General features: G+C 35.4%; 1 protein-coding gene across 1 annotated transcript in view; it reads right to left on the bottom strand.

Moving 5' to 3' along the window:
- MTHFD1L (methylenetetrahydrofolate dehydrogenase (NADP+ dependent) 1 like) overlaps positions 1-25,748 on the bottom strand; it is a 191,067-nt gene that overhangs the window by 81,176 nt on the left and 84,143 nt on the right. Inside the window, exons 18-20 of the mRNA XM_074187818.1 lie at positions 25,096-25,236; positions 20,127-20,195; positions 11,488-11,599 (exon numbers count right to left, since the gene is read on the bottom strand). Of these exons, the coding sequence (XP_074043919.1) occupies positions 11,488-11,599; positions 20,127-20,195; positions 25,096-25,236 (322 nt within the window). The remainder of the gene's footprint in view (positions 1-11,487; positions 11,600-20,126; positions 20,196-25,095; positions 25,237-25,748) is intronic.

Below are 25,748 nucleotides of genomic sequence, written 5' to 3'. Positions count from 1 at the left end.
GGAGACTTTATGGTATTTTAGGCCTCCCCACCTCCCCCACCCCCAGTGACTAGTAGAGGCAGCAGCCAAAGTAAAGCAGGATGAATCACTAATTTATCTACACTGAAAAGTCAGGGTCATTACAAAAGCTGTCAGGAAGAACAGACCAGATGTTTGGCCATTTTAAACTCTGGAGATCCTTGCCAACTGAATTTAAACTTGGATCTATTAAACTTCTTAGAAAACTGCAAGTTTTCCTTGTTTTTAATGTTTCTCCTTGTAACCGAGCCTATTCAGGTTCCTGGAATGCCTTTAACATTCACATTTTCACAGAATGTGCACATAAAAGTTATTCTACAAAGTTATGCCTGACCTGCCGGGGAACATATATATATCAGGAAACAAACCAAAATGAAGGACAACTCAGGAAAATTGTGTTGGTGGTAGAATCATGACTGCCAAACACATAAATTTAATCTGGTTGTACTTTTTTGGCCTCAGAGGGGATATCCCAAAGAGTTACTTCAAAGAACAGAAACAGAAGAATTTACCAGTTTCTACAAGTTTTTTTTTTGGTGGAATAATTACTCTACTAGGTATTTTAAAATATAAGACTACCGAACTTATGCCCTATATACACTAAGTCTTTGTGGCCATTTCCATAATTTTTTAATGTAGGCAATCAATGTGTTCTAGTTCCATACTCCAAAAAAAGCAGTTAACATTTTAAAATAGTTCAATAAACAGAATTTATTGCAATTATACATATAAGAACTTGAAGCTCTCCACCCATCCCATCACTCCTTGTAGTGATTGGCAGCTGCTGATTGATAATGAACTTCAGAAGTGAGATAGGGGATCAGAGAACACAGCTGTAAAAGCAGCAAAGGAAAGATGAATAGAATGGAAAATGGGAAATTTGGAAAGAGAAGATGATTGGGGAAGGATGGTATGACAGGAAAAATGACTGGCAGGATCATGGGAGTGGGTGGAACAGAGCTGTCCACAGGTACCATCAGCTAGCAGAAATGTGATGGGTCTGGATCAGACTATTTATGAAGAACTTTTTGTTTATATTACCACAGTGAATGTATACATTGTTTTCCTGGTTTTGCAAACATGATTCTTTAAATCTTCCATTGTTTCAACAAATACTCCATTTTCAGCATCTTATGGTACAATAACATACCATCATATTAATACACCATAATTTCTTTGGTTATTCTCAATCAATGGCACCTATTCTCTTTCAAGTTATTTTGCAGTCATGGAAAGTGTAGCTGTTAAGTGTTTTGGTGTGCATGGGACCTGTTTGACTCTCTTTGAACTCCACAGTATATATTCTGAGCAATGGGATCACTAGGTCAAAAGAGCATGTATGAAGAGGTAAGTACTTTTCTGGCATAATTCCATAGTATTTTCCAGACCAAATGAAATAATTCACAGATTGACTAAGAGTTTAATCCTGTGTCTTTCTTTTCAAAGAGGAAGCATGTGGGAGTAGGACAGGCAGGAAAATATATTTCTTTGCTGTAGTGTGCATCACGCTCCCCCAACAGGAATAAAAATTCATAGAACATAAAAATGACCCACATTAAAACCAATAATTTTGGGCCACAATAAGGGAGACTTTCCATTACTAATAATTTCATTTTTTAAAATGCTGAAAAATTTCAGTGGAATATTAATTATGGAAAATGATAATAAAATTAAAAGATAAACAATGCTTAACTTCTTTCATAAAATTCAACTAATACAAAATTAATTCACTAGTTTTCCAGGTATTGTTGATCCTACTGTAGACAAAATTATTATTTATATATAAAGTGTTACCAATGTTCTTAACATCTGAACAAATTTTTGACAATGAACCAAATTTTAGCTTAAGTTTAATGATTTCAGTACTCACAATGGCATAAACCTTAGAGGTGCAATGTTAAAGCTTTAATAAGACAAGAAGGAGAGAAAAGCATACACATACGTTCAAAAATAATTTGCATTATTTCCAATTTCTAAAGTCTAGGATAATCAATAAAAAAAGATTGACACTGCGCATTTTTTAAACATAAATGTTCAAACTGAAAATAAAATTCAACAATGGCTCTCAGAAGTGGGTCAGGCACACTTTAGGACTTGTTCTCTGAAGTGTATTATGACACAAAACTAGGAAATGCCAAAAAATGCAGCTATATTTCTAAGGGAAAGCATGAAATTGGGGGGGGGGGGGGGGGAGAAGTCTTATGTAAGACAAACTTACATTCTTTAAGGTAAAAATGTCATGGAAAAACTAGATTTGGGAGTCAGGAGATGTCAATCAGTGATTCAACAATTATTTATTAAATATTTTCTATGTGATAAGCATTGGGGCTATAATGATAAAGATGAAAGTCTCTACCATCAAAGATATTATATTCCAAAGAACAAGACAACATGGACACCATCACAAAGCATCTTTGAAAGGGAAGGCACAAATAAGTTGGAACAGGAGGGAAATGTGCAGAGGAAAATCAGGAAAAAACTCAAATATATGGTGGCAATTTCAACTTTCATTAAAATAGTGGCTTTGATACTCTGGGATCACAGAAAAGTCCCTTTAAAAAAACACCCAAAGCCTCAGTTTCTTCATCTCTAAAATAGCTTGTTGCACTTCACATAGGGGTTGCTATAAATAAAGCATATCGTAATTTAAAGATACTATAGAAGTGTGAGCTATTGTCATTTTTATGTTCATAAAAAGATTTTCTCATAAAGTTGTGGAAGTCTTTGAGTGAAAATTGAATTTTCTTTCTTCCTTCACTTTTTAAAAAAAGAAATATGGCTAATAAGGAAATGTTTTTGCATGAATTCACATGTATAACTGATTCATATTGTCTGCATTCTCAATGGGTATGAAAGGGATACAAAGGAGAGAATTTGGAACTCAAAATTTAAAAAGAAAAATATACCCCAAAAAACAATAAATTGAAATGATCTAAAATGAACTAAAAAAAAAGTTATTGAAGTCATTCATTCAGAAGAGTCCTAAAATTAATGTGATGTTACCCTGCAGGTGTTGGATAAAAAGGATATGTGAATAAATAAGACAATGCAGAACAAAGTTTTAGAGATTTCCAAGAGGAAGAAAAAGAGATGGTATAGATTGGTGTTCAAAAAAGAAAAAAATGGAAAAGATGATATTATATAGTCATTTAGTGGGCATCCCCCAAAAATATTATGCTTATTAATACTTCTAAGCAGAGCACAACTATGCAAAACAATGCTGCATTATGTGGGAAAGCACTGGGCAGTGGGGTCAAGGGTCAGTCATCAATAGGGGAATGGCTGAACAAGTTGTGGTACATAATTGTGATGGAATACTACTATGCTATAAGAAATTGTGAGTTCAATGATCTTTGAAAATTATGGAAAGACTTATACAAAGTAATGAAGAAGGGGGCAGATAGGGGGCGTGGTGGACAGAGCACAGGTCTTGGAGTCAGGAGTTCAAATTGGCCTCAGATACTTAATAATTACCTAGCTATATGATCTTGGGCAAGTCACTTAATCCCACTGCCTTTCAAAAACCAAAAACCAAATCAAAATACCACAAAATAATGAAGAACAAAATGAACAGAACCAGGAGAAGATTGTGTACAGTAACAGGAATATTGTTTTAAGGACAACTGACTATTAATTTGACTATTATAAATATCCAAATTAACGATAAAAGGACACATGAAGAAAGATGATAATTGGAAATGTGTATCGAATAATTTTATATTCACATGGCTATTTGTAATGGTGGGTAACTCTAGAAATGATGGGAAGAAAAAATATGGAAATTCTCAAGAGAAGTTAAAAAAATTTGCTATAATGATGGCACATAGTTTATTTAAAAAAATGTATTTGACTAAATACAGTTGCCATTAATACTACGAGTCTTAAACAGCACTTTTATATAAAAGTGTTCTCTCAAATTCCCAGTGGAATAGGTCAATATCATCTTCACTTTCACAAACCAAGTAAGTTAACTGAAAATTCAATATGTCACTAAGTTCATGAACTAAACATAAACCTCATATACTTCCTTCCTTCATGGGAAAGTCCCTTAGGTCCTTGCACCGCACCTATCTACTCTTTATACAGTTCTGACAAACTTGGTTATCTGGTTTTCTGGCTAGCAGCAAAACAGAAGCAACAAATTTGTTCAGGGAAACTGATAATAGAAATGATAGCTCATAATGGGAACAAAAATGAAACTACAAAAAGTAGAGAGCTCACAAAACAGAACAATATGAAACAATTTTACAGGAGCTCAAACACCAATACTTTGGAGGCAGGAGGCTGGCAGTGTCTATATTATTAAATAGTACAATACCTGATGTTCATAATTATAGGATGATTCTATAGATTTAAGTGTTAGAAAGGACTTTGGGGGATTATATTGTCTAACACTCTAAATTTTATAGATAAGAAAACTGAGGACCAGAGGGAAGTGATTTACTCAAGGTCAGACATGTGGAATGTCATTTTCAGGATTTGAATAAGATAAAATTATTTTTCATGTTTTGTTTACAAAGGAAAAAATATACATGCAATCTCTTTTGAAAACATTTCCTTCCCTCCCTTTCTTACTCAACGATTTTCAATGATCCATTTACCTCTTGAAGTTTCCACCCCCGTTAAAGATTCAGCTCAAATGCCACTGCCTTCTCCAAATTAGTTCTTATACTTTTGGAATGTATTTTGGAAATGTAGTTCCTTCTTGTCTCCTCATTTGTATATTAGCTCCTTGAGGTAAGAATCAGTATTTTTTTTTAATTCTCAGGGCTTTAACACAGCAGGTGTTGTTTTAAAAAAAAGTTTTCTTAAAGTTTTGAAGAGTTATAGTGTTCTTTAAAATGGGGAGCTAAGGCAGCATGTACTGGTTGTAGATTTAAGAAACTTTTGTCTAATTTTTCAGAAACACATCTTTCTTGAGTAAAGCATAAATTTTTTTGCATCAAAGTCCCTTCAAACTCTAAATCTATCTGTTGTAGTTTATTTGTGCTTGACTTTGTGAAGATGAGTCTTTTTGATTTCAAGTGCTGCACTATTTACTGCACTACTTCTACTGCTCTAAATTTCTAGAATGATCCTAAAATAAGAAACATTAATTTTATTGTGCTTGAAGTTAAATCATCTCAACTTTCCACAAAGGGCCAGATTTCAGAGTTATCATGAAAGGAATTACAACTTAAGCCTTGTGCTGCTAACTTGCCCCCTACTATGGGGATAGAGGGTCAATAGCAGAAAACAGGCATTACAGCAGCTACTAAGAGTATTAGGATAGCCTTGTAATGGAAATATTTTTCACTTCAGCCCTTCAAAGAGTCCTTTTCCAGGGAATTAAAATTCATGGTAGAAAACTAAATGCAGAAATATGGTGAAGACTACATGTTATAGTATTGCTGTGGACATTTGCATTTATCTCTGAAGATTGGAAGATAGAATAGTGGGATCAAATGATGAAATCTAAAATTTAAGAGCAACAAAGTGTAGAATCTTTGCCATGGCATTAAAGCAAAAAGTAAAAACATATGGGCCCTTAGATTCAACACACATATTTAACATATCATCCATTTTGTTGGTGCCAAAAGAAATCTTATCTAAAACACAAAGCTCTACGTAGTTCCTTATTTGGGAAAGACAGACTACTAGGATTGGGGGATGGTGGTGGAGTTAAAGGTTTTTATAATCAGAAAAAAATCTAGGGGAAATACCTTTTATATTAGTTGAATCATTTAATAAGCACTTCAGTATATTTACTTTGATAAGAATGCCAATTGAAAGTCATATAGCTTAAAGCAATCTATTTCTATTTGAGGATTTTATATTTTCTCTAAATGTTAATAAAATAATGATAATAAATGGGATATGAGAGTCTCATTCAAGGGCCAAAATACATAATAGATTGTTTACACTGGGATCAATGATCAAAATCATATACTTTTGGTAAGATTCTGAATTCTCTTGATCACACTACAATGTATTTGAACAGCTTATAATATTTATGTTTTTACCATGCAATTTGTTGTGCATAATCTAAATGATTTTTTCATAAGGTCTAAACCTGACTTGCAAAAGACTTTACAAAGGCCTGATCAAATACTCAATAAACATTTAAGAGGCACTTATTATATGAATGGCAAACCACTCTAGTATCTTTGCTAAGAAAACCCATGACCCCTCTAGGGTCACCTAGAGGTGGACATGACTGAACAAATGAACAGGAGTAGCAGCAGCTAAGTAACTAAGTGCTAAGGATGCAAAAAAAGGGAGAAAAATAGCTCTCGTCCTCAAAGGCTATTACAATCTAATGGGCGAGACAATATGAAAACAAATATTTACAAAACATACTATAAAGGGGGGGGGGGAATAACAGAATGAAAACATGGGAATTAAGAGGGAGGATTGAAGTTCCTTCCTAAATAAGGTAGAAGTTCATTTGGGAATTAAAAGAAACCGGAGAAAAATGATAGTTACTGGCATACATTTTTGCCTTACAATTCAATACAATACAAAACAATTCAGCAAGGTATAAATAGTGACTATAATATATATTTGGGGGCAACTAAGTGGCACAGTGGATAGAGCATCAGCCCTGGAGTCAGGAGTACCTGAGTTCAAATCCGGTCTCAAACCAAAGTCAAATCAGGAATATTTTCTCATATTATACTTAATAAAGTCTCTGTTTACTAAACACCCTTTAATTAACCTCATTCTGTAAACACAGTAAGTGGGAATGGAATCTCTATTTTCTTGTCAAATGTACTAACCCAGTACACCAAGATCCTCTGTATAAAAGTTGTCCCAAAAGTTTGAGTGTATTTTAAAGATTTCATCTTGACTTAAAGGACATCTTGAAGTAAAAAGGTTCCACAGTTTTAGAATAGGAATTGAAGAACGTGTTATAAAACATGAAAACTCTTGGGTCAACACACTGAATATAACAGACACAATAAACATCTGACTAATTCAATCTATTTCAACAGAATGGAATTTGGTCAGTGGACCAATCTTTCATGAATAATGGTCAAAAATTTTAACTTGACTTCAATGGATGGATGCCAAAAAAAAAAATATTCACTGTGACACTAGGTCTGGACATGCCAACTAGACAGAATATAGATAGCAGACAAAAATGGTAATTTTCAGAAGGGTAATTTGGTTGTAGGAAATAGGCATTTTAGTCTGATTTAGGGAAAACAAGGAGGAAAAAAGACCAACAAGAGAGACATCCAATAGTTATCTTCAAAATAGCCAAAGATTTATCAAGTGGAAACATTTACATTTGTTTGGATTAACCCAAGAGGGGAGTACAAGGAATAAGAGGTGGAAGCTTTAAGGAGGCCAATGTAGGCTTGATTATCAGGAAACCCCTCCAATGACTGGAGATTTCCAAAAGTCAAATGGGCTACTTGTCTTTCAGCAGGGCTGAAGTACCATTAATCTGGTATATTTTAGTATATATTCCTTTTATGTTGGGTTTTAAAGTCCCTTTTAAATCTAAAATTCTCTATCTGACCTCAGTACACAAGTATTATCATACTGTTTTCCAGTTTTCTCAGCAATTTTTGTCAAAGAGTGAGTTCTTATCCCAGAAGCTGGAGTCTTTGGGTTTAATGAAACAGTAGTTTACTACAGATTTCCTACTGTTTCTTTTATACCTAAACTATTCCACTGATCTACCACTCTCTTTTTTTATGTATTAATGTATTTTATTTTTTACCAGTTACATGGTAAAAACAATTTTTAACATTTGTTTTAAATACTTTTGAGTTCAAAATTCTCTCCCCTCCTTACTCTCTACCTTCCTCAGTGAGAAAGAAAGTGATCAATGTTTCACATGTAGAGTCAAGAAAAACATTTCCATAATAGTCATGTTATGAAAGTAAACAAAAATAATAAATTAAATTTAAAAAGTATGCTTCAATCACTATTCAGACAATATCAATTCTTTCTCTGGGGGGATATACAACAACTTTCATCATAAATCCAATCATTCAGAGTTGTCTTGGATCACTGCATTGCTGAGAAAAGCAAAGTCATTCACAGCTGATCATCCTAAAATATTGCTGTTATTTTACATACAGTACATTTCACTTTGCATTTGTTCATGGAAGTTTTTCCACATCAACTCTATTTTTCAGTCATTACCACAGTTTTGATGTAATTTATAAAATAGTGTTAGATCTGAATACACATGTATTATCTAATAATTACTTAGATTCTATTGTAAACCTGCAGAAAATCTTCCAAATCATTGTCATTACTTGTTGATTCATGGGACAAAATTAAGTGAAGAGAGTCTCTTCACCTATTAACTTAAGGTCCCCTTGTCCTTTTTTGGAGATGGGACTGAACATCATGAAAGTCAAATCCTTGAGGTAAACACTGAACTAGACTTAGAAAATCTTCTTCTTGTGTCTGGCTCTAAAATTACTCCTCATGTGGGACATGCAGTCTGAGGGGGTTGATATTAGATGGCCTCTTGAGATCCCTTCCATTTCTGACACTCTGATCTGATGATATTCCATCACTCAAGCTCTATAAGCTTTCATCTCCTTTTCTGTAAAATGAATGCAATGCTAGCTATCTTCTCCATCTCATCAGATTATTATAAGGATTAGATGAGAAAAAAATTGAAAAATTTTCTAAAAAATTCAGAACTCTATGGAGATGTAAGGTATTACCAATTTAAAAACAAAACAAAACTCCTGAATTCAGATCACTCAACATTTACTAGACTGTGTGCACCGACAAGGAGATCCAATAAAGATGTTGATTTTCTAAACCATCTATCTCAAAAGAGAGAACCCTGAAGTGAGAAATGAGAAAAGAGGCTATTTTATAAAACAGCATGCAGAGAAAAGAAGGTTGTGAATAACCTAGGGGCAGACCAAGAGGAAGTGAGAATAGGCTCATAAAAGTGATAAATTTCAAAGGGGAGTATAAGCACCTATGAAGAAATCAGGACTGGTGGGGAAAAGCAAATCCCTTCATTGTTTCCCTGTATATGTAGGCAGGAAAAAACATCATCAACAACATTAGGTGTTTTATTTCCTGAATGGTGCATATAACCTTCAGCCAGGCTCTTCCAATACCCTACCATCTACTATATCCTGATTTAATTACTAACAAAATTACCAAGGAAGCAATTTGGAATTACTGTAAAAGAAAAATGAGATCCAGATAGAGCTGAGCATTTTAAAAATCCTGGAAAAAGAATTGAAGGTTGAGTAAAGTAGTGGGGAGATAGCTAGATGAAGGTGTATATATATGCACGGACCATTACCATGACCTTTGCCTGGCAAGAAGCCCTATGGCTCATGTCATCAGAGATTGAAATAGAACTTTTTTTGGGAAGACAGCAATATTAAAATTTGGATGATATGCTAAATGTTTTCAAAGCCTCTCATGACATCATTTTAAACCAGGACAAAGTCAAATAGTCTTGACTACCTTGTAAAATGACCCAGAATAAGATCTGTTAGCTGGAGAGTGCCTGGAGAAGATGGAATAAAGGGAAGGGGCACCCCTGGGTGTAGGCATATTTCCATTGCTTCATCTGCAAAATGAAAGTAAAAAACAAAAACCTCAAGAAATGTTAAAAGGGAAAACAGAAGGAAAAAAAAAGTCTAAAATTCAAAGGCTTAGAAAGTCCAAGAGAGAAATGCATGTGAATCAGTTTAGAAACAACTATTAAAGACTCAAGTCAGCCTTTTTTATAAAGCATGAGTGGTGTTTGATGCCAAAGATACATGTTCTGAGGCAATAACAAAATTACTCTATCATATGGATTGCTGACTGGGTAGAGAAATAGATAGTCCTTGGGGTGACCGCAGCACTTTATAATAATGCCCATGAAAACTTTTATTTTAGTCTGAGAAATTTATCTAATTAATTAAGAAGGTTTCTGTCTACTGTCTGACTAAATGGAGTATTGATTCCATTATCCTGGAATAATTAATGCAGACAAGACACAATGTTCCTAGCCAACGTGTATCATCAATGTGTCACATAATACTAAATGTCTACGTGTACGTCAGCAAAACTTAACAATAGAGAGAAAAGTCTTCTTGCTGGTGTCAGTATACTTTTGGGGCAAAACACCCTTATCTTGAAAGGCTTTAAGTTCACCAACAGAAAATGACAACAATGGTATGCCTGACCTATTTTGAATAGTTCAATAAAAACTTAAATGATTAGCTTTCCTAGGACACAAGATGCTGTGCCAAACTGCAGCGACATCATGACCCTGATTAGACTGAACTACTTCCAACATCAAAAATCAGTTCAGCAGAAATCCAAATACCACCCATGAAAGCAGGATAGAAGTCTTTTGGCACTTACATCCTATAGAAGACCTTAGATCTATGCATTTACAGTGCATCAAGAGTTTCCACCTTGACCAAGTAGAAAGAAAATAGAGGGAAAGTTGAATCATCTTCAGTTTTTCCTGTCAAAGTACCCATCCTACCATATCTAGAGCAGATAACTAGATCTGAAAATTTAACCTCAAAGCAGATAAGCCTGGAAGTTCTCATAATGGGGAAATGAGTCCAAAGTAAATTCTGTGGGGCAATTCAGAGAGAATCATGCCCTAAGGACTCACATCAAAATTAATCTTGTTTCAAATTGAGTAGATTTGGTGGAACTCAGGTTGGCTTAATTATGGTGCCATTCTTCCAGAGAAGGATATTATTTATGTATTCCTCACTCAAGCTGCTATTTCATAAATAAGAGTTACACTCACATTTTCAATGAGGTAGTAATAAAGTTGGAGACTGATAAAGTAAGGATTCAAATTTTAATCATTGATAAAATGAAATAGTATTTGAAAAATGAAATGAAAACCTTAAATTATTGTTATCTTATCTGACTCCTCAGAGTGGTTTGCCATTTCCTCCTGCAGAAGGATGAGGATGAGGAAACTAAAGCAACCAGGGTCACACAAGCTTGTCTGAGGCCAGATTTGAACATAGGAAGATAAGTCTTCCTGACTGAAGCCTTATCTCTCTATATGAACGGAGCTACCTAGCTGCCATTGTAAACCTAATTTTGTGTGTGTGTGTGTGTGTGTGTGTGTGTGTGTGTGTGTTTAGCAGCTGCTGCTGCTACTATGGCTAATACTATCTCTACCTTGTCCCACTAGGATCATCACAGGGATATAGGGCATAGGGAAAGGGAGAATTAACTCAGTTTCAAGCTCTTTCAATACTTATTGATTCACTCTTAGGGAATATGAAAGCTAATGTAGTTTTATGTGATAATGAAGTTTCTATGACCCATTCAATTGGAACTCTCAATAACTATAGTGAATGGAAAGTAGTAGTATTAAAAAGTACACGTTTCTAATAGGAAGGAGGATTTTCATGATTAAGATTAACATTCTCCTCTTTACTATAAATGGAAAGCTAGCCTCATTTTTTTTAAATATCTTGCAACAATGGAGTACATGTACGTAGGGCAAAAGAAATGACTTACCCACAAAACCTTCTTCACCAACCAGTTTCAGGGCAATTTTATCAGCCAATACTGAAGAGTTGCCATGAGCAATGTTAGCAAAAGGACCAGCATGAACAAACACAGGTGTTCCCTACAGCATTTGAGAAATTAAAAAAAGATGTTAAAAAATTTGTTTTTGGCATGTAATTAGAAGAAAAAATAAAATATATTTGAAAAAACAGAATGGTGGAGCTTCTGAAATGTATTTAGAGTTAGAAGGGACCTTAAAAAGGTCTAGTCCCAACAATAGCAAATATTGAATACATTCAACTGGAAAACAGAATCTGAAAATGGGATCCTAGCGATTTCAGTGGTAACTCAAGAAAGGGTCTCTGACTTCTTCATACCATCCTTGGAACATGCATAGAAAAGTCAAATAAATAAATAAAATTTAAAAAAATAAGAAAGGTTACAGTTAGAAGACTATATAAATACAGCAGGGGCCCACCCACTTTTGAGGTATTAAGAAATACCAAGCAGAGGAAGGAAGAAACTTTAAACTTTTTGTGGTTTTTTTTTTTTAGGCTTTTGCAAGGCAAATGGGGTTAAGTGGCTTGCACCAAAGTCACACAGCTAGGTAATAATTGTCTGAGGTCAGATTTGAACTCAGGTACTCCTCTGACTCCAGGGCCAGTGCTCTATCCACTGTACCACCTAGCCGTCCCTAGGAAGAAACTTTAGAAGTAATATCTTATTTCATCCTAAACACAACTTTGGAACCATTACATCTTCATTTTAACAGTTGAGGAAACTGAGGCAGACAGATTTTAAAGAACTTGCTTAGGGTCACACGGTTAATAAGTGTCTGAGGACTAATTTGAACTGAGGTCTTCCTGATTTGAAGGTTAATTGCCTCTATGAAGGACAACATAATAAATTCTTAAGTTGTTTCAAGAGCAATTGTGTCATTACAAGATGAGAGTGCCATCAAGGCCCTAGGTCAGAGAAAATGGCATCCTGCTTTTTGTGACATCACTGAAAAGATTATACGATAATTTAATTTTGTAAACAAGTTTTCTCATAATGGTTAAGATAATTTTTGCTTTGTTCCCCCCCAGTACTCATCATGTACTTAGCACACAGTAAGCATATAAATTCTTGCTGATTCATTTATCATAAGAATACAAATAAGGAGCTCCAAGGAACCAAAAAGTAAGCCAGTTAGAACCCTAAAATACAGTTGAGGAAATGAAGCCACAAGGGGCAAAATAGCTTGTTGCTGGTAACTTCTATATGGGTGCTAAGTCGAGGAGTCAGGACAGGAAGTCTAACTTTTAATTTGCCATTCTTTCCATTGCCATGATTTATTTTGGCAATACTTAACATGAAATAGGAATGTTTATAGGGCTATTATTTCTTTCACCAATTAACATGACTAGCTTGCAAACATCTATTAGGTCAAATCCCTCTGAGTAGGAATGGACATAACAATCAGTTTAAAGTAAAACTTTGATTTTGAGCAAATTAAATAACTGTATTTATATAGTTCAGGCATGGTCTACTATTTGAAGTAGTCAGAGAGAAGTCATAACAACCATAATAAATGCATTCTAAATGTTTAATTAATTGCTGTATTGAGATATATTTTTGGACACTACTAACTAAGCGGGATGGATCTTAAACTATATGAAAGGGGAAATCCAAGGAGCCCTAATTGACCTAAAAGTTGGATGTTAAAAAAAAAATTTTTTCAAGACTAAATTAATCTGTCAATACAAAAGAAACTGGAACCATCAGAGCACCTACAGAAACTAATATTTTTTAAGCAGGTTTTGGGCAGCTGTGGTTCAAAAGATTCTCTTAGGTTACTGTCAATTACTTCATATGGATTTGCTACTTAGAAATTATTTCGCTTAAATCCCAAGATTATTTTTTTTCTTTATAGCTTTCTTTCATTCTCTAATTCTTACAAATGCTAGAAATTTGTGAACTACTAAAATATTAAAAGGCAAAGAAAGCATAATTCATTAAATGTTTTGTTAATCTGTAGTAAGGGAAAAAGAAAGCAATTCTCCAAAAGGGTCAAATTTAACTTTATTGTCCCTCTAGGCTCATCACTTTAATCTAATTACATTTACATTTCACCTACACCAAATCTTAGACTTCAAATGGATGACAGGTTTTTATTATATAACACCAGCCTAGACAAAGCTGACCCAATACTATTTGGGGCCTGAACACATGAAACCATGGGCTCCATCTGTGAAAACACAAGCTGTTCTTTCATTAACTCAGTGGGAAAACAAGGAAAGAGGTAGGGGCCATGGGGGTAGGAAAGATTGAAAATTCCCATGAACCATGACAGGCTCCTTGCTTAACATGTTTCAATGATGGAACAACAGAACAAAAGACAGAAGAAAAAAAAAACAAAAGAAAAATCATTGCTGAGAATGACAATGATACAGACTATCAGCACCACTGAATCACCATCCCTTAAACTCAGTATTTACTTCCCACCCTCCCAATATCCTTGGGGGATGTAGCAATAAAGCTTCAATATTTATCTTAAACTTTTTCTACATAGTAATCTTTGCTCCCCTTAAATTCTATTCCTATGGAGACAAATCTTAAATCTTTGGGAACGAAAGAACAATATAGTTTCCATAATCTGTCAGTTTTTCCTATTTTAAAGGTTTCTAGCCCACAAAAGGTAATTCACTGGTCAAGTTTCAATCATTCTCAGTAAGGGAGCTGACTTTACCTTGAAATTCTACAGTCACAGACTGAACCCTTAACCCCATCACACTATTTGTCTCATAAACAAAGAGGGACTACGTGACAGGGAATTGATAGAGGAGTACAAATTCCTAGTGACAGAAAAATAATTCTAGAAGGGCATGGTCACTAGGTCAGTTATGCCATTTTTTATATACAAAGCTGTTGCCATTCAGTCATTTTTCAGTCACATCAGATTCTCCATGACTCCTTTTGGAAGTTTCTTAGGAAAGACACTGTAGTGGTTTACCACTTCTTTCTCTAATTCATTTTACAGAGGGTGAAATTGAGGCAGACAGGGTGATTTGCCTACAGTCACAAGGGTAGGTGTGGGAGGCCAGATTCCAGGTCCTACACTTTATTTATTGAGCCATCTAGCTGCAGCACTTTATTTTTTTTTTAATTTAAGGCAATGGGATTAAGTGATTTGCCCAAGGTCACATAGCTAGGTAATTATTAAGTGTCTGAGGCCACATTTGAACTCAGGTACTCCTGACTCCAGGGCTGGTGCTCTATCCACTGTGCCACCTAGCTGCCCCCTAACTGCAGTACTTTATTATTTTTTTTAGAAAGATTTTATCGATTTTGAGTTTTACAATTTCCCCCCCATTCTTGCTTCCCTTCCCTTCCCCCACCCCTCACAAAAGGCATTCTATTACTTTACATTATTTCCATGGTATACATTGATCTCAGTTGAATGTGATGAGAGAGAAATCATATCCTTAAGGAACAAAAATAAAGTATAAGAGATCACAAAATTATATAATAAGATAACAGGTCTCCCCCCCCCCCCAAATTGAAGGTAAGTCTTTGGTCTTTGTTCAAATTCCACAATTCTTTCTCTGGATACAGATGGTATTCTCCATTGCAGATAGCAAAAGTTTTTTAATTTAATGTAATCAAATTATCTGGTTTGTTTTTAATGATGCTCTCCATCTCTTCCTTGGTCATAAACTGATTCCCTTTCCATAGATCTGACAGGCAAACTACTCCTTGATCTTCAAGTTTGCTTATAATAATGTTTTTAATATCTAAATCCTGTGTCCATTTTAATCTTATCTTGGTATAGGGTGTGAGGTGTTGGTCTAATGGAAGTTTCTTCCAATTTTTCAAGCAGTTTTTATCAAAGAGTTTTTATCCCAATAGCTGGACCCTTTGGGTTTATCAAACAGCAGATTACTATAATCATTTCCTGCTATTGCACCTAATCTAGTCCACTGATCTACCACTCTATTTCTTAGCCAATACCAGACAGTTTTGATGACTAATGCTTTATAATATAATTTTAGATCTGGTAGGGCTAAGCCACCTTCTTTTGCACTTTTTTTTATTGAATCTCTGGAAATTCTTGACTTTTTATTTCTCCATATGAATTTACTTACAACTTTTTCAAATACATTAAAGTAATTTTTTGGAATTTTGATTGGTAGGGCACTAAACAGGTAATTTAGTTTGGTAGAATAGTCATTTTTATTGTTAGCTCAGCCTATCCATGAAGCTGCAGTACTTTAAATAAAATATGTACAGCACATTAAATAAAATGACTAATAGATAACTTTGATATAGGTATTATAATACAGTAGAAAACAGAGGATGCTGAACTGGTAGACAGGAATTCTTTGTCATGGCTATATATATATATATATATATATATATATATATATATATATATATATGTAATCTCCCTGGGCATGTATCATAGAGTTTCTAGATTTATTTCCTCTTCTACAAAATAAAGAGCTTGGACGATAAATTTCCCTTTGGCTCTAAATATCTTTATAAGACAGCTGAGGATTTTCACAATTGTTTCCCCCACTATATTACTCATTTTTTGTTTTTTTCTAAAGGTTTGTTTTGTTGTTTTGGTTTACTGGAAAAGTACATCTCATAAGAGAAGCAAAGTAATAAGAATTGTAAGATTGATTCAACTCAAAAGGAACATTCAAAGTCCATCTAGTCCTCTGTTGAATTAGGTGAAGAACCTGGGGAATTTATATGACTGATATAAGGTTAAGAATAGTAAACTGAAAGGCAGCTAAATGGTACAATAGATAGAGTATTGGCGCTGAAATCAGGAGGACCTGAATTCAAATCCAATCTCAGATATTAACTGAGTGACCTTGGGTAAGTCATTTAGCATGACTGCCTTAAAAAAAAAGCAAAGAGACCACAGAGACCAGAATAAAGGCCTCTTCAGCTCCCATACCAGGGCTTGTCTAAGTACTTTAGACAGTGAATTCCTTGATTTTCTACCTCTCATTATTTAGCACTAATACCATTGACTATGTTCTAACGCTCCCCCCAAAACAGAACATTGTTTGAACTCCAATTTTCTTAAATTATCCAAAGTCAATCCAATTATAAATTTATAAGAAGTTGATTGTACAGTTACTGAAAATTCAATGACCAAGTTAATTCCCAGTGCTTAGCTCAGTTAATGTTGTATGGAAAACAACTTCTTTCATGGGCATTTGGGAGTTGAGGAAATACCTAAAGGAAAATCTAATCTCATGGTCTGATGAACAAAGCTCAGAACATTCAACATGACAGACTTCAGAGATACCTCCAGAGAAGTAAACAATGATCAAGTTCATGGACATCCAATCTTACAGCTCTTCTGGGTTGCATCGTCCAAGAAAAACTTGTCAAAGGCCACATAGAGAAGTTAGTAGTTCTTTATGTCTACAATGTAACCCATATTACCAAGAAGTATAATATAAAATGTAATAAATAATAAAATGTAGCAAAGTGTAATAATAACGAGTATTATAAAACATTTACTTTTATATAAAATTAAGAACATGTCATTTTTATTATGATCAGAGCCTGCTCTGTCGATACCAGCACATCTACATTTAATAAGTCATATAATGTTTTAAAGATTCAAATTCTGATACAAATAGCTTTCATGAAAAACCAAACAAATAAACAAACAAAAAAGAAACAAACCAAAAAAACTCCAATGGTCTGTGAGTAACAATGTTAGTTATATGAAAAAGTCAATCCATGTCACTTAAGGGTTAAGCTGATCTGTGATGTCACAAGGTTGGCACATGGGTTCACCTGTTCCTTCATTTTTGGATTATTTGACTTGGGCAAGATGAATGGACTCTGAGGGCTGCAGGTTGGACAAATGTGCTCTAGTTGCTTGCTCCTTGTCCAAAAACTTACTGTTAATAGCCATAAAAACCATCCCCTTGCTTTATAGAAGAAACTGAGGCAAAGGGCACTTCAAAGAGAGGCAGCAGCAGTAAGTTCAAACAGCTTTGTAATTACAGTCAAGAGTCCGTGGGTGAAGTTCTCTCCCTTCAGTAGATATGGGTCAATCACTAGGGCAGGGAACGTTTCTCTCAGTCTACATTTCCCAGGATTGCTTCAAAGTGCTGTGTCAACCCTAACATAAACATGTACAATGATTACTCTGCCTATTACTCCCTCAATAAGTGCCTCAAGGGACTCTCTTTGCTTTCTGTAATTGTATTTCTGGATTTTAGTATGTTGCTCTGCTTTTCCTTTCTTTCATTTGTTCAGCTAATTCTCAGTATTCTTTAGTAGAAAACTCATTGTAAATTCATGAGACCTCAAAAGCTAAATGGTGGACCCTGCACTTTGGGAATTAAGTATCTGGGCTAATATTCTTCTTCAGATGTGAGACTGTAGACAAGTCATTTTTAACCATTCTTTGCATGGGTTTATTTATTTGATAAATGAGGAAGACATACTAGGAAGTCTATAAGTTCTCTTCCAGCTATAGATCTGCAGCCCTCCTGGCAATAGCTATAGAAGCATCTTAATATTTAATCATGCACTTTGCATTGTCCCACAGAACTGTAGGTCACAACTAACATGCCCTCACATTCAAAATCATACAAAAATATATTCCCAGAGTAAAATTATTTTTAGATTATTCTTTCTTTTAGACTGAAAATGCAATGTATTAATGAGGATAACTGATATTTATTAGTAGAATTGTAGAAGTCATCCATCCTTAAAATATTTCAGATGAAACTAATCTTGTTTGAATAGTCCACTTTCTTATCAAAATATTTCAGAATATCTTGTGCTTCGAAAGCAAAATGTCCCTGACCTTATTAAGAACAATCAAGATTGTTCTACCTGCAACTCTACTAACTTCCTGAATAGGATGGGTACTTTGTATCATTAAATAGCTAATTAACTGAAATCATGAATTAAATCAGCTTTCTGAAGCTACAACATTAAGAAAAACTGATTGGGTGGCAAAGGAGAGAGAAAACTAAGCTACTGTACCTCACACACATTTTGTTTTGAATCTTCCTGAAATGCTTCTGTGATGCCTGTCTCCCCAACATATACAGCACATCTTGCATTTAATTTGTCCAAATGAAGATGCAAAATGCCAGGCTTTTGATCCTGGTCTTAACATGATTATGAGGAAGGATATAATGAAAACATTATTTAATTATTATTATCCTCTAATCTTATTATCAATGGACAGAAAGAAAACTGATTAAAGAATAGAATAACGGTCACCTTTCGAGGTAGTTGTCCATGTGCTGCAGGGAATTGCTATCTAACAAAGACTGATCTGGTCTATGAAAGGTTTTATTACTTAGTTGTTTGATAAATACTTACATATTATTAATGAAATGTTATAGTATGCTTTCTCTCAAAAAAACAATGATTTCAATATTATAGGGAATTCCCTCTATAGCTCCAAGTCTTGATTGGCAATTGCTTTGTAATTTTAATCTTAAGAGTTTTTGAAAGGCAAAGGGTTAAGTAGCTTGCCCAAGGCCACAAAGCTAGGTAATTATCAAGTGTCTGAGGCCACATTTGAACTCAGGGACTCCTGACTCCAGGGCCGGTGCTCTATCCACTGCACCACCTAGCCACCCCTGTAATTTTAATCTTAAGAGAACTGAGAAGCTTGTGAAGATGTCATGTGTCAGAGGACTTAAATCCAAATAGTTCTTACTCTGAAGTTAGCTGTCTAATCATTAGTCTAATCTCATATTGCTTATCATAATGGTTCTATATAAATCTGGATCTTAAAATATATATATATCTGTATAGTCATAATGGTTCCATGATATCTTTGTGTTTATACACACATATATACATACTCACATCTCAGGGCTACTCAAAATCAAGTGCAGATGGCTAAACACCTCCATTTAATTAAGATTTCCATAAAAATCATATGGTAACTCAAAAACTAAATAATAATTTAAAAATACACAGTAAATCAGATAAAAGAAAAAAACTATAGGATTAGGTTCAGGTAGGACAATTTCAAAGGTTCATTCACTTCAGAAAAAGAAACAATCATAAAAGTGAAGCTGAGTGGAAATTGTATCATTCCACAACAGTAACCTAGTTATTTAGTAGTTTAATTAGGAAAACAAGACCTTCAAGTTATGGTAGGTTGAAAGTTAAATTTGGTACTCAAGCAAATGGGCTGATTCTTTTAGTCACACTTGGAATACAAATTTAAACCTGATTTTTTTTTTACTTTTGTCAATAGCCCATTATCAGCTGAAACACTGCCAAATGTGGCTGACTGAGACAGATTACATTTCTTTGGCTCAGAAAGCGACTGAATGTTGTATCTTGGCAATGGTTGTTTATGGGGAAAAATTACAACTGTAGCTATAAGATCAACTCATGGTTTTGGGGGGGGGGGACTGGGGGAGGAGGAGAATAAAGAAAATTGTAAAGAAATATGTGAAATTGGGGCGGCTAGGTGGCACAATGAATAGAGCACCGGCCTTGGAGTCAGGAGTACCTGGGTTCAAATCCGACCTCAGACACTTAATAATTACCTAGCCGTGTGGCCTTGGGCAAGCCACTTAACCCCGTTGCCTTGAAGAAATATCTTAAAAAAAAAAGAAATACGTGAAATTGGTAACTAAAAAACCCACCTCTAAGGTCTGCATCAGAGTTGGCTTAATTGCATCCTTCATCAAAACAGTCAAAGCGCCAGTCACTCCCTAAAAGAAATTACACATGCATCAAAAATTTATGCTTATTTTATTGTAATCAGATACAAGTATTAAGCTTTCCATCTTCACTTGGATATGTGTAAGCAAGCACAAGTCTGAAGTCAAATTCTGATCATCCATCTGAATGACCCGTTCTGTAACAGTCAAGCAAGATCTGCAGTCACTTTCTCCTGCCATGCTTCCAAGTGAGAGTTGGACAAATCACTTTTTCACTCACTCAAGTGACTCATTTCACTGGACCCTCAGGTCCAGTTCCTGGCTCCCAGACTTCCGAAACCATGTTTTTTCATCCTAAAACTCCCCTTATTCAATCACCCTTTCAGCCTTCTCTCAAGCTGGATCCCCCCCCCCACTTCCTGAGGCATCTCCTCACTTCCCACTGGGGAGATCTTTCTGGGAGCCTCAACTTTGTGGAGGGGTTAAGGGCAGCCTTCATTATCCTCCTGTTCCTCCTTCAACACCATTCCAGTACTGAGGGGTTTCCTTTCACCCCCAGCTTTTCAGCTCCCAATAGAATGTGAGGTCCTTGAGGGCAGGGAGGACTAGATTGGTGACTTCATGAGTGTAGGGAACTCCTGGGTGAGAAATCTCTCCTTATCAAGGGAAGTCAGCCTTTTTTCTGCAACTCAGTGTGAAACCTAATGAAAATACTGGGTAGTTACATGACTTGGATAGGGTCATTTTCTATGCATCTGAAACAAAATTTGAATCCTGGGTCCATTTCTCTTTGGGACCAGTTTTCTATCCATTAAATATCTCTCTAGCTATACATTGTATATTAATTGCACTGCAGAAGAGGAGACATTAAATCAAAGAGTGACAAAGCCCTATGGGAGTTTTAAAAGGGGAAAGATCAGTTCTCACTTTGATGGCATGACAGGCTGTGGGAGAGGTGAGGAAATCACCAAATGTTTCATGGAATGTCAAATTTCATCTGTATCTTGAAGAACAAGCAGGATTTCAAAAGGGGTAGGCAGTTTATATAAAAGGTGTAGACAGAAGGAAAAACACAAGGAATGGTATGGATTATATGGAAAGTGGAGCAAATGGGGGTTGGGTGGGGAAGATAAGGGTAAAAAGGAAGAATAATATGAAATAAATGGGAAAGGTAATGGATGCTACATTCACTGTCTGGCTAGAGTCTGGAGAAGTGAAGGCACTAAAGGATTTGGGCAAGTAAGAATATATGTGGTCAGGGGTGGCTAGGTGGCGCAGTGGATAAAGCACTGGCCCTGGAGTCAGGAGTACCTGGGTTCAAATTAGGTCTCAGACACTTAATAATTACCTAGCGGTGTGGCCTTGCCAATACTGGCCTCCTTGTTGTTCCTTGAACATGTTACTTTCTGTCTGAACTCCATGTATTTTCACAAGCTGCCCCCATCCTGGAATGTTCTTCCTTCTCATCTTTGCCTCTTTCTGGCTTCCCTCAAGTCCCAGCTAAAATTCTACTTTCTAAAAAAGCTTTTTCCAATCTCTTAATTCTAGTGTCTTCCCTGCATCAATGATTTTTTCCCTTATCTAGTTTGTAGCATGGTTTACAAATCTGTTTGCCCCGTCTCCCTCATTAGTCTGTGATCTCTTGAGAAGAAACACTTTCTTTTAGCTTTCCTTTAGTATTCAGTAGGTGTTTAATAAAATTTTAGATACAGACTGGCATTACAGAGAAGATTTATTAGAGAAGTAGAATTTTAATGGCAGTTTTCTGAACCATTAATAGTGGTTTGGTACTGCTGTATAACCATTTCATAGTAGAATATTACATTTGTCTTAGAACATTTAACTTTCAAACTTTTAACCTCTGTGACATAAGCAAATGCTTATTATTGACTTCTACAACAAAACACTTATTAAGAGGAAAAAAAGCATTCTCGTCTGATAAATACATTCCACACCCTGTCCTCTTGAAGTTTACAGACAGAAAAATCTCAAGTCAGTAATGCTCTGTCTCCATTACATGAGAGGGGCAAAAGAAGTGTAATGGCTTTATTTCCCGCAAATCATTACGGCTTGCCATCTGCAACCATGTAACATTAGCTAGGGAAACTAAAGAAAGAAGTAAAGCTCAACTGGATGGATGGCCCCAAGTAAGATGGTAGCTAATCAGTAGCTCATTCATCCGTGACACATTCCCTAAATGCTGCTCCTTAAAAATTTATAGAAGTCAAAATATTCTAAGTACCGCCTTATTGAAATGGATGAAGCCTTCTGTGGCCACAATTCCCAGCAACAGCTTTGGTGATCCTTAGAGCACTTCTAGTAAATACCATTTTTTCTAACATTCAATATTTTACAATCTATGAAAAAAACATGCCTGGAAGTAGTCTTTCTTCTTTGGAGGCGTGGAAAGCAAGGAACTTTCATTACTTAACTGTGGAGATCTCAAATGCAAAGATGAAAAATATAGACAAGGTGCTTTGGGAACTGAGAAACATAAGGCATTTATGGGCTGCCTACTACGTGAAAGGCAACCCGGTAAATAATTTACAAATATTATGTCATTTGATCTTTACCACAACTCTGGGTGGTAGGTGCCATTATTATCCATTTTTCAGTAAAATGAGGGGAACAAAATTTAAGTGACTTGTCTAGGGTCACAGATAATAAGTATCTGAAATTGGATTTGAACTCAGACATATCTGCTTCCAGGACTGGTGCTTGATCCACTGCAACTTAACTTAGGGTCAAACAACTGGTGAATATGTCTGAGAGAGGATTTGATATTTCTTTTTAAACCTTTGAATTCCAAATTCTCTCCCAACCTCCCTCATTGAGAAGGCTAGCAATGTGATATAGGTAATACACCGAGAGCTTTCAGACTCCAATGAAGCACTTTGGCTAAGTTAGCCTCTCCCAGCCTTAGTTTCCCCAATTGTATAATGGCAAGATAATAGCATGGTTTTCCCAGTACACTGAAAAGATGAGGTCATCATACTACTGGAAGACTGTCTTCATTTGTCAATCTTTTTAAATTCAAAGACTAATAATATCTCAAACATATTGACTCGTCCCTGGGAAAGTAGGCTGATGTGAAGACAGATAACTGAGGCCTCCTCTCATCCGCCTGTCTGGCCCTGACAGATGGGAAGAATGAAATACCATGCTACATTGCATTATTTCAGACAGACATTCATTCCTGGGGGGAAGCCATAAATGGGGGTTTTACTCAGGGAGAAAAACAGCTGGTGGTCATTATTATCCTCAGTTTGTGGTGAATGTGTATAATGATTATAGGTAACCCCTCTCCCCCTTTCTCCAGTAGCTACTTGCTTCTACCATGCTCTCATCTACTCAGGTTTCAAAGAATTAAACAAGAATTTATTATAAGCTTAATGCATGCCTATATTGAGGACACAAAAATTCTTGCCCTCTAGGTTACATTCTACTAGTGGCAAATAATGTATATATATATATATATATATATATATATATATATATATATATATATGTGTGTGTGTGTATGTGTATGTGTATATACAGACAAGAAAATGTTACAGACAGGTAGATATAGTTAATATAACCAGGGGAAGAACAGTGATATCTTTGCAGGATAAGAAAAAGATCTTATACTTGAGGAGGAAATTGAAAGAAATTAGGGACAATAATAAGGAGAAACAAGGAGGAAGAGTAGAGAATAAATGGGAACGGGGAAAGACCCAGTAGCTAAGTTCAAGTATTAAAGGGAAGAGGACCTGCACAAGGGTGCTGACAGTATTATACAGAGAAAGGCGTGCACATAAAGGAGATGCTACCAAAGTAGAGGCCTTGGCAACAGATCGGATGTGGGGATTAAAGAGTCAAAAATAATACCCAGGTAACAAGACAGGGAAGTGATGCCCTCAAAAGTAATAGGGAAATTTGGAAGAGAAGAATATTTCCATGAAAACATAATGGGTTCAATTTTTAGATATGTCAAATTTGAGATATTTAGAAGAAATACAGAGTTCTACATGTCTAAGAGGAATTGGAGATGTAAAACTGGAGACCACCAGGACTTAATGATGGGCCATTTTAAAGATTGCAGTAAGAAATCATCAGTATTAGTATACAATAGAGCATCAATACTTTTGAAGTAGTAGCAATTAGATGGTACAGTGGGTCTGGAGTCAGGAAGACTCATCTTCCTGAGTTAAAATCTAGCTTCACACCCTTGTTAATTGTGTGACCCTGAGTAGGTCAGTCAATTCTGTTTGCCTCAGTTTCCTCATCTGTAAAATGAACTCGAGAAGGACATGAAGAGTCAGACATGATTGAACAATAATAACAGAGAAAGTGAAGACAAAAAGGTATAAATGGCTTGATTTTTGTTTTTTAAAATTTAGCTGAAAAAGGGAAAATAAAAGATCAAAAATAAGAGGTAAAGGCTGGGTCAAATTAAGATTTTTTAAAGGATGTGGGAAATCTAGGTACGTTTGTAAGCAAAGGGAAGAAGCAGTGGGTAGATTAGGAGAGAAAAAAGGATCAAAGGGTCAAGGTCAAGTAAATCAGAGAGAAAGGAATCAGGACTTCGGTGAGGAGGAAGATTACTTCATTCTCAAAGCCTGAAAGAAAGGAAGAAGAGGGCCAAGGGACATTCAGGCATAGAACTGGGAAAAAAGAAAGCTCACATGAATGGTCAAAGGAGACTAGGATGTAAAGGAAAGAATAAACAACCTTTCAAAGTGAAAGATAAAGTCCAATATGTGTAGATATTTTCTTATCTATATGAAAAGGTACAACATATGGGAGGGAAAAAAAGGGACATATTGCTTCTTAAATCCTCAATTATCCAAGTATTTATGTTAATCTTTTGAAATTCTAAAGTGCAAACTCACAGAAATAGGAAAGTCTGCACTTTTCATTGTAGAACAAAGGAGGGGAGTTACAAATCAGGAGTTTATTATAAGCCTACCAAATCATCAGCGGTTACAGGTTGTCCTTTTTTATCACTGGCCACCACCATTCTTCCCAGACGTTTTTTCATATCCGCCAGGCTATTTGTTAGTGCCAAAACAGCCATGATCTCACTTGCAACAGCAATGTCAAACTGGGCCTGAAGTAGACAAAGCAAAAATATTTATTAGTCACTAAGGTGCCCTTCCAGGGTGTTCTAAAAAGGATAAGATCTATTCTGAATCATAAGAATAAAAATCAAATCTGTACCTGTCCTTCTCTTGTTCAATGTCTCACTTATCCATTTAACAAATATTAATCACTTAGTTGTGTCTTGGAAAATGCTGGCAATATTTCCCTTTGCTATTCATATTTTCTGCCTTTCCTCTTTGATGAAATATTTGCAAAGCTCTTCAGGCACAATTCCTAACACACAGTAGGTTTTATATAATTGCTCAATCTCTTGCTTATTTCCTTTCTCCTTTGTACTTAAACAAACAGAAGAACATTTGTGAATTCATTCCCTCTGATCTGAGAAATTTTTTTGGAGACTTTTTTGGAGACTGTTTTTAAACTAGCTCATTGAATTTTCACATCTGTTTCCAAGACTGTGGTCCTGATTAGGAAATAATAGAGAAACCTTTTGGATTAGCTATATTTCATTAGCTGAAA

This window comes from Macrotis lagotis, chromosome 5 (genome assembly GCF_037893015.1).
Source record: "Macrotis lagotis isolate mMagLag1 chromosome 5, bilby.v1.9.chrom.fasta, whole genome shotgun sequence".
Classification (NCBI taxonomy): Eukaryota; Metazoa; Chordata; class Mammalia; order Peramelemorphia; family Peramelidae; genus Macrotis; species Macrotis lagotis.
Note: the sequence above shows the minus strand (reverse complement) of the source record. Positions and strands in the feature narration are given on the sequence as shown.